The sequence below is a fragment of the Hakea prostrata genome, unplaced genomic scaffold (assembly GCF_041222555.1).
Source record: "Hakea prostrata isolate BN-2017 unplaced genomic scaffold, UWA_Hpros_2 contig_19, whole genome shotgun sequence".
In the NCBI taxonomy this organism is placed as follows: Eukaryota; Viridiplantae; Streptophyta; class Magnoliopsida; order Proteales; family Proteaceae; genus Hakea; species Hakea prostrata.
Window position 1 is genome coordinate 472,874 of NW_028291138.1, and position 10,314 is coordinate 483,187.

The 10,314-nt window shown below is 37.1% G+C and overlaps 1 protein-coding gene across 1 annotated transcript; it reads right to left on the bottom strand.

The window, feature by feature from the left end:
- Window positions 1–969: 969 nt before the first annotated feature.
- Window positions 970–9,501, bottom strand: LOC148999273 (membrin-11-like). The gene is made up of 4 exons (XM_089141328.1): window positions 9,137–9,501; window positions 8,295–8,415; window positions 8,029–8,178; window positions 970–1,822 (listed from the first exon to the last, which is right to left on the bottom strand). The coding sequence occupies exons 1-4, from the start codon at window positions 9,376–9,378 to the stop codon at window positions 1,661–1,663; spliced, it is 675 nt and encodes a 224-aa protein (XP_088997454.1). The 5' UTR covers window positions 9,379–9,501; the 3' UTR covers window positions 970–1,660.
- Window positions 9,502–10,314: the final 813 nt, after the last annotated feature.

A 10,314-nucleotide genomic window follows, 5' to 3' on the forward strand; every position in this document is an offset into this window, starting at 1 on the left:
AATTTCATTTGGTTCAGAAAATTTCTGATGAGTGAATCTTTGTGCTTGCCAGCAACGGCAAGATTGGTTGTGATTACCAGAGAAGTATTTCTTCCTATGCCGGGACTGCTTGATCATCATTTTGAGAGGTCACAGTCAACTGAAAAGGAGGAAGCACATCATCAGGGAAGAAATTGCAGTTCATGTTCCTTCACAGGTAACTGTTTTCTGCTTCTGGGTCTTATTTCCACTGATGGGTAACTGTTGAGGTGTAAGAATATCATTAGGAAAGAAGTTGCAGAGAAGACAAGACAGCCTGGATTGAAGAAGAAAAAACAAGAGAGGAAGGTTGAAGCAAAGAGAGAACTTGGGCAGAAGAGGAGATTTTAATTCTCTATAGACTTTGACTTGGAATTAGGTTCTATAATTTAGCCCTGCTCCTCTTCAGTACACCAATCTAAGAGATTACTAACTTACCTACCTAGCATCAAAAGAACTCCAACAACTGAGAAAGATGGTAAACAAGGGAGAGTCAAAACTGAAAAATAGAGAAAGATTGATGACGAGAAGACATTTCATCCAAAGGGCTTCAAAGGCAATGTGCTTGTCCACAACGTCTTCTCAGCCACCGACCCCAAGAGAAACGCACGCGACTCACACGTCCCTGTAAGTAGCTTTCCCTTTTTAGGTTCAGGGCTTTTTTGTTGTGCTCTGTTAATTTTTCACTGATTAGTTCTTGTTTAACTTGATTTCTGGGTTTGGGTAGGTGTTGGCTCCATTGCCAATTGGGTTCGCAGTCTTCATGGTGCACTTGGCTACCATTCCAATCACAGGAACAGGCATCAACCCAGCTAAGAGCTTTGGTGCTGCTGTCATCTACAACCAATGCAACATCTGGGATGAACACGTAAGTTTTTTCCTCTCTTTTTTAGTTGAAGGTTTGGGTTTGATTAATAATTATAAATTAACTTGAGAATGAAATGGTGTGCAGTGGATCTTCTGGGTTGGACCATTCGCAGGAGCACTGGCTGCAGTAGCTTACCAACAGTACATGTTGAGAGCGGCAGCCACTAAAGCTTTGGGATCGTTCAGAAGCAACCCCAACAACTAAAAGAAGAAACACACAGAAAGCTGAAAACGGAAAGAAAACAGAAGATAAATGGAAACAAACCTTGGCGCGTATGATTCCTGATGAATCTGTTGCAAAGTTAGAAGTCCACTGAGCGAGAAGTGAGAAAAGAGGGGAGCAGCAGTGTTCGTTCTTTTGAGAGAGTTTGAGAGTAATTTTTATAAAGTTATGTGTATTTACTATTGTATCCCCATCTTAACTTTAAAATTTCGAGTAAACACAAGCATTATTTGGAAGAATGAATTCTCACCCATAATCCTATGGATTTTGAAGGTTTTTTTATTATTTTAAATAAAAATAATAATAGATGCCAAACAATTTAAAATAATAAAAAATTATCATAATAGATAATGAAAATTGATACCAAAAAGAGCCTAAGTTAGATACAAGGCCTGCCTCTACAGTTAGAGGGCCCGCTTTCCTATTAAGGGAAGAAATGAAGACTGAAGGGGCAAATCTGATTAAATTCCTGTCTAATGAGTTGCAAAAATCAAGGAAAAAGAACTCTTTATATCTACAATAGATGAACAGTTTCGATGCATGTAATGTGGTTCAATGAGTCCATCTCCAGAAGGCGTAAACGATAAGTAGTGTAACTATCATCCCAATGTATTTAATCCTTCTATCAAGACGGTTCCGCTTCTCAATTAGCTTCAATACGGAGTTTGAGAGCCCAACCGTGTTGAGGATGTCCAGTGCTTTCCTTTGTGCCCTCTGAAATTAGCAAAAATGTTATCTAAGTATCAATATATTGCAATAACAAAATATTCACCTTTATCCCAATAGAATGAATCTTTGCCCTGAGAATATCTCTATTTGGGATCATACTTAAGCTATCAGATCTTTGCTCACCACTTTTCCTAAGATCATTTTAGATCTGCCTGACACTTGAACAGTTTATCCATTTATTGAAACAATGACATCAAAAAATAAAGCTCTAATCATTTTATATTAACTGTCAAGAATTTGACATTACAACACATTATTAGAGGGAAAATCTGAAATTTCCCCGATACCTTGTATTCTCATCAATCATTCAGTTCGAGTGTTCGACTAAATGTTAAGAAATTGGAATGGAGAACATGTCCCTTCCTAATTTACCATCGCCTAACCAATACAAAAGAACAAAAAAAACAATTTTTTCCCACCACTGCCATTTCCAAAAGGTACGGGCATCTGATTCCATCGGAGTAGGGAACTATAGAATGCGTCTTAAAAACCATTTGCTGAAGCACATCACACACAAGCCAATCCTGAATTCTCTCAGCTCTTTACATGGATAATCATTAGCTCAAAGCCAATCGTAGAATCTCAAATAGATATATTTTAAATAGAAGACCATCATGTTTGTCCTACAAAAATTCACTTGAGTCCATCCAAATGCTCAAACATACAAAAATTAAGTATATCAATGCCCATTCCGTCATTATCTTGTTGACAATACCTCTAATAAAGAAAAAGCAAAACCATATCCATTTGCATAATATCTTAAGCTTTAAACATCAATTTGCATTGTAATTCAAATCCCACCAACTTCAATTCTACAATCAGAATGCTCTAAAGGAGGAAGTTGGACATTGTCCAGTTACTGAAAAGAGAATGAGGCAATTCAGCCTTTTCCTCCAAAAGTGAGAATCTTAATCTAAACATAAATACTGGAACTAATGACGCCCAAGTTGGAGCTTCTGGGTCAGTCGCTGCTGTGTATCTTGATGAGTAAGATCCATGGATCCAATTATCAGTTTTTGACAAAACTTAACCTAAACCCTTTCTCCACCTTGACCTAAACTCAAGCTAGAAAGCTTTCCTTGAAATTAGACTTCTATCCAAAACCCTAAGACCAAGAAGTTGATTTCCCATCAGCACCAATCTACTCAACCACCAAACTACAAGGACTTCATTTTAAACGGCCCATCTAGGCTAAAACCAAGTTATAGGCCCCAACCCAATGGTAGAAGTCATCTTTCCACATCTCAAAGATTTTACCCCGTAGTGCAAATCCTGGTTGGGTTACCCCTTACCGGGTTTGCTTAGAAGCCCACCCAAGTGTCAGAAATCTAAATCCATAAGCAACAGGAGGAAAACAGTAATAATTTGAAGTTTATATGTGTAGAAATTGTAAATAAACAGAAGTTCTAATTGGGATGACAGTTTCATAAATAATATTAAGTTGCAAAAGAGAGGTGGCAGACTTTAAAAGAAGCAACCTATGAATGAAAAATGTAGTTCTGCAAACTACGAGGGGAAAACCAGAATTACATCAATGAATGCAGGTTATTTTTCCATATTGGGTAAATAGTTTCCTAACTTGCAATTTCAAAGACCTATTGTCTTTTTTAATCTGAAAACATAAATACCAGCAAGATCATTAATGAAAACCATTTTTATCAAAAAACGAAAAATTGTTTGGTCAACCACACAGTTAGATATGGAGGAAAAAGAGGTTTAATAATGTAAATAGTTTTATAATATCATTCACTACCTCACTAAATCTCTCACCTTTCTCATGTCTTCTCTTTGCATATCACTTTTTTAGTAAAACTTCTCATCTTTTTTCTCAGCATATCAATGCCTTCAACAAGAACAAGCTCATCTCCTGAAAGCTAGTGCAGCTGTATCTTGACAAGACTGAGAAGCTCAATTCAACATCCTGAACAGTAATAGAAGTGAATCCCGATGCACTAACAATGAAACAGGAGAACCTGGGAGTGATCCTCGCAATTGATGTATCTGTAAGAGAATGGAAGATGAGGAGCAAGAAGAGCCAACAACACATGGACCCTCTGATGCTATGATCTCCTCCTTTCTCGTAAGAATTCTTTGCCCAGACAAGATTGGAGTGTCATTGATCAAACATTAGTAACTGTGACGAACAGAGACCCATTTTGAATCAAATTTAACTCAGAAGTTTTTCCCCAACACACCCATCTATCCTGTCATCAGACAGAGAGAGAGAGAGAGAGAGAGAGAGAGAGAGAGAGAGAATTGTTTGGAAAACTGAAGTCTTGTCTAGCAATTGTGGGTTGTGGAAGGGACGGTGTTGCGGAAGGAACAATAATGGTTTTAGGTATCTTTCGTTCCAAAATTTGATGCAGATCCACCACCAGAAAAGCTTTTTTTTCCCTTTGAAATCAACCTAGGGTTGATAGATATGGGTATAGATCATTATTTCATAGGTTTATGCGATCATAGGCCTAAAAGTTGAGAGTCTAGATGATGTCGCCTCAAATGAACGAGCGGTAGTTCTTCCAATATCTTTTAAGAGAACTAACTCAAACAAGGCCAATAAAGGGTCTCGAAATTTTGGTTGTGGGCCATGGATGAATCTTACAGACATGGCAGAAAGTTTTAGAGATGTGATCGTAGATCTGATCTTGTTTCAGGCGCATAGTGAAGTTCAAAAATTCATTAAAAATTCAAGAAAAATAAAGAAAAAGTGATAGAAAAGGGGAACAGAGTGTAGGCTACCAGATATCTAGATGCAGGAGACTTGTAGAGCAGTGGAGTGAATGGAATGGCTTCTTGAAGGCTGTCTATTCAGCCACAGCATGGATCTCACTTGACTTACACCAAGAATCTTAGAAAAATATTCAAATCTTGGGCCTTCTTCGACCAAAGTAGACATAAACCAACAGTTGCAGCAACCACACACATAAAAGCACTCAAGACTTGAGAGATAATTTGATAATCTAAATTGTATGTATTATTCCTCAGTGGCGGTATAATAGGGGTAAATAACATTACAACTCATAATAGAATCCTAACTCTTAAAGGAAATAGAACTTGAAAACCTACTAGACCTCGACTCCTACTAGACGTGTGAATCGACACCAAGAACTGATGTAAAACACAAGAAAGTATCCTGCCTTTAAAACTTAAGTGGGGAATCATCCCCCCCCCCCCAAAAAAAGACCCAAAAAAAAACACTAAAGTCGGGCAGAACTTACATAATTAAACCACTTAATTAAATTATTTTCAAATTTCCCAGGCACTTAACTGTTAGGTCCATAGGATAGGCCCATGACCACATAAACCTATGACAAAGGCCCAGCATCAATATCTATCAACCCTAAGTTTCTGTGGTCCTCTAAGGGCTGGGCAACAAAGCCTAAGGGCTTCACCTGGGCTTCTAGGGCAGGGAAGCAAATCTAAGGGCCCTAATTAGAGGCCGGATTTGCATCACTGTTGGGAGTGCAGACAAAGAGACTAGGATAATAACTCTGATCTGGACAGAAGCAGCATGGTTAAGGACTGCTAGATCCTCCTTTGGCACGCAAAGCATTCCAATACTAATCAAGACAGTCTAGCTACAAAGGACAAGCTTAAGACCACTGCTGGATCATTTGTGACAGTGGGTTGGATGAAGAAGCGAAAGGGATTAATGTTTCTAGTTTGAAGAGTAAATAATGCTTTTACCCTTAGTTTTGGTCACATCAGCACGTGCTCATCAAAGTTACGGCAAAAATGATTCAAAAACGTTTTCACCCAGAATCTATGGTAGACTCTTAAATCTATTCTGGTTTTTAAGGGGTGTTTTCTGTTCTTTTAAACAAAAATAAGTTTCAAATGGATACCAAACACGAAATGATGAGAAATTGTCAGAAAATTGAAAATGATACTAAAAAGAGTGTAAAAAACAGGTCGAGGATCAAAGAAATTCCTGCAACTCACTTGTGGTGGTAAGAAGGAAATTAGATCCGTTTATGATTTTAATTTTCTCCATGAAAAGAAGCAATTCAAACCAAAATTCTAGGGGTTTTAATTGTCCAGACGCTTCCTTTGACCCAAATTTCAGAACTGTCCAGTAAAGATTAATTGTAAGCAAGCTTCTTCTCAGTTCTGGTAATACTACTCAGTATAGAGAGAAAACCCACAACAAATAATAAAACCGTGAACAAGGGAAGTAGCAGATGGGGATCAAGTAAGAAATGCGAAGATGATCAGACGAGGTGAAAGAAGAAAGCACAACTCTCGGTAGTAGTGTCAAACAATCACGATCAATTATCCACATCAAATGTCTCCCCAACAACGAAAATATATGCCCTTTAAAAATAAATTTTAAAATAAAAAATAAATAAATAAATCCCATCCCTTATTTGAATTGAATAGAGATCAACCTTCTCCTTGCTGCATTACCACATTTGACAAAAATTCCAAAATTCTAACAAAAGAAACCTTTTCTTTCTAGTCTTTGTGGATTCCATAGTTGAATCCATTACACGCCCGCACCCCCATTAACCCCAATCCATTTACTTCCTAATCAAGATATCCAAGAACTCACTTTAGATCACCCCATTTCCATCAGATATACTCTAACTGAATATCACAAGAAACCCTAGTTTTTTCACATTTGAGTTGGTTCTGTTATTGTCCCTTATTTGATTGAGGCTACACCAGGCTCTTACAAGCCTTATGTATTAAACTGAACCAAACTCCTAATCTGACTAGGAAAGTCAAATCAAATGGAATACCCAGTACAAAAGGCCCATGCCACTGTAAGGTCTAAGGACAGTCATAATGTAGACAATCTTAGGCCTAGTTCACGGGTAGGTTGTTTCATGACTTGAATCCACGACCACACATTCAATGGAGCAATCTTACATTGCGCGAGCTCTGCCCTTAGTAAGGTCAAATCCTATTGCTAATAGCAAACACAAGTGAAATAGGAAATAAGATTCCAAGGGGAAAAAATCCACAATAACAAAGTCAGCCTTATCCCAACTTTGAGGTCTGCTACATAGATCCAAACAAAATAAAGCAAGAAAACTGAAGCCTGAAAAAATAAAGGGGAATAAGAGATAGGAAAAGAAGACAAGAAATTAGATGAGAAATGACAATTGGAAAATTCTGACTGAAAGACAGAAAATAAAAGCAAAGATAAAAGATGAAAGTAAGAGGAGAGAGACACAGCCGAGCCAGAAAGTAGAATCATAGCTAAATACGGTCTGTACATGGACCCTTGTCCTCCAGTAAGCTCTAAACGAGACTACATTCCAAATAGATTTAGACTATCCATGGCCTCCACAACTTCTCCCATGATCATTTTGGGCCTGCTCCTATCACTTGTAGCTCCTTCAATCAGAATCACAACACTTCTCAATACTAGGGTATCTACAGGCCTTCCATTGAACATGACCATACCACCTAAAACGACTCTTTCAGAGCTTGTCACTGATTGGGAAAACTGCCAAGTCAGCTCTAATATGATTATTCCTTTATACTTCCTATTTTTTCTGCGTATCCATCTTAATATCCTCATCTCTACAAGAAATAGCTTCCCAATAAAACACCTCTTAACTAACCAACATTCTGCTTCATGTATCTAGAGAGTCATAGAACAGTCAATAGAACTTTCCTCCAAGCTTTAAAAAAAACATCTAGAAAATCTTAAATTAAATAAAAAGACTGCACATAGTACTCTAGACATACCTCTCCACTTCATCCATCCTACTTTAATCATCTAGAAAAACTTAAATTGAATAAAAGACTGGCTAACCGGATAAAGAATAAGGTAAATCCTCTTCTACCACCTTCTACATATAGTTTAGGCCCATTAAATGGTTCATTACTGCAAGAAAAAAAGGAGATCAATGGCCCAATCTAAAGCTTCTTTCTTTTTCTTTTTCTTTTTTCAAATAAAATAAGTCCTTGTAAGTGACATCTCTGCAACATTTATTCTTGGGCTTGCTATTACATTGTGTGTTAAAAAACTTGTCAACGTCAGTCCTCTTAGATCATCAGATAGATCTACAGAACATCCATCCAAAATAGTATATTTATTAGGAACCAAAACACAACACTTAAAATACATGAAAGCAGATTGACCTAAGCACTCAGGAAGATTTCATTTCTGCAGTAAGCTAAAATCAAAAATAAAGGAAAAAGTATAGTGAGTCCATACAGATAAGGAATCCCATTACCTTCAAGTTGTCCTTTTGCTCGGCATATTTGGAGAGAATGGCCACTCCAGTAGAATAAGCTTCTTCGAGCATCTTGGATGAGTTACGGGCTGCTTGCATTGCATGTGTCTCATCATCGAAGATTCTCAAAACATAAGCAGAGTCCCCATTCTTCAAATACACAAGATGGTTTTCAGTTACCAGAAGCAGAGTAATTATAGATACAAGAAATATTAATAATGGCACCTTCAACAGTTGAATACAATGAAAGGATAACAATTACTAACAGCTCTCTCAAGTAGTTGTGCCCTCTCTTTGACCTCCTGCATCCTTTTCTGATGGCGTAGTGAATATTTATCAAGGCTTTCCTTGAACGAATCAGCTTCTTCAGCTACCTGTTCCACTTTTCTGTACATAAGAAGGGTGGTTTTTAAGTAAAAATGACATCATGAATCATGAAACCAATTTTGATTAATGATCAAAAAAAATCCAAATTATTATTATTATTTTTTGAGTAGAAATCCATTCGCAACCCTAATAACCTTCTTCAACTTCCAAAATCCTCAGAATGCTTTAAAAATCATAATTTTCACAAACTCGGTAATCCTGGTTTCCATATTTAGTTGTTCATTCAAGCCTAATTCATAGAAGAGAGTAACCACATTTTTGGGGTTGTAATCAGCTACATAATATACCTTGACATTATCTTGTAGTGTAAAACAGGAAGTTAACGACATAACAGTCCCTTGAGTCGCGCCAGTTCTCAACATTCGTCGTACATGCTAATCACCAGAAAATTGTGCAGAGGTTTAACCCAAGCAAAGAACCACAAGATTGCAAACCAATAATTGAAATAAGACCTAGCTATTTATGATTTTCTTCGTAAAATTGTTCTGTTTGGATAGAAAGACTGATTCACCCAATCAAGAGTTCATTTAAATAATCCATTGCAAGTTCACAAGTTTCCCTTCAGAAACCCACCCAAATAAATCGTTTGTTCAATGTAAACAAGATCATGTGATGCCCCGAGTCAAGTTCCAAGTACATATTTGTGTGAAGTAACACAAATTAGATCAAATCAATCGGGTGACGAAGGTAGAAAACAAATTATGGTTACAAGAATTATTACCGCTTCCAGAGATCACGTTGGGGTTTGGAAACAACAGATCTCCAAAGGCGTTCCATCTCGACACAGAGAGATTGGATCTGAGTGATGTCTTTCTTGATAGAGAAAGCGAGTTCGGAAGAATCGATGCCATTTGACGATGACGAGAATTCCAAGCGTTCAAGCCTCTCCAACCCATCTCTCGTCCTCAATAACAACCTCTTCGAGCTCTGGTAGATTTCCGATAGCGTTCCTCCTCCTTCCATGGCCAAATGACGCCACAACAGAGAGAAGATGAGAAAGAATTTCAACCCCCCAAAGAACAAAAAACCAAAAGAGTATACAAAATACTAATTTTAATTCGATTCCTTCGTCTGTAAGGTATCATGTGTAAGAAAACCAGGTATCGGTTGATTGCTGACTGGGGTAGGAGAAAAGGGTGGTAAATACTGATAACGGTGACGGTGAAAGTTAAGATAACGGTGAAAGTTAAGGTATTTAATAATTGTTGCTAATTTAATAGAGGAATCTTATCCGTGTTGAGAGAGTATTACTTGGGTTGTTGCTAATTGTTGTTGACTTGGACTCTAATAGCAATTCAAACTATTTGACTTGATTAAGATCATTATCTCTATCTTTAAAATGGTTGATTAAGATTCATATTGTACACATTGCTTAGTGCAAACGTTTCATATGTTTATTCTGGTCCAACCAAGGTTTGGTCGGTCTGGTTCTTCTTTAGTCGACCTAGGTAGTTTTATTATGAATTATCCATAATATAAGCTCCCAATCACTCGATCATATGTTAACTCTGTATTTGGGCCAAGGGACTAAGTTTTTCTCAACAAGGATTTGATACAGACGAGCGATTTTTCGCTTGACTTGTGCTCAATCAATTTTAAAAACAATGTCAATGGCGCATTCGTGTCGATGTGACAATTGCGCAGAGTAGGATGCTAGAATTTGATATGATTGTTCTTTTCTGAGTTACAACTCAACTTGCTTGATAGTCATTTCTAATTAAAAACTAACTCATCAATCCCTATTTATTCTCCCTTCTTTTCTCTCTCATATTTTCTTCCTTTTTATTATCTTATGTTAAAGTAAATTTTAGAAGAAAAAAAATCTTATTAAGTAATCAAAAAATCAAAATGTCATTCTTAATTAGAAACCTAACTCTTCAATTCTTATTTATTCTCTCT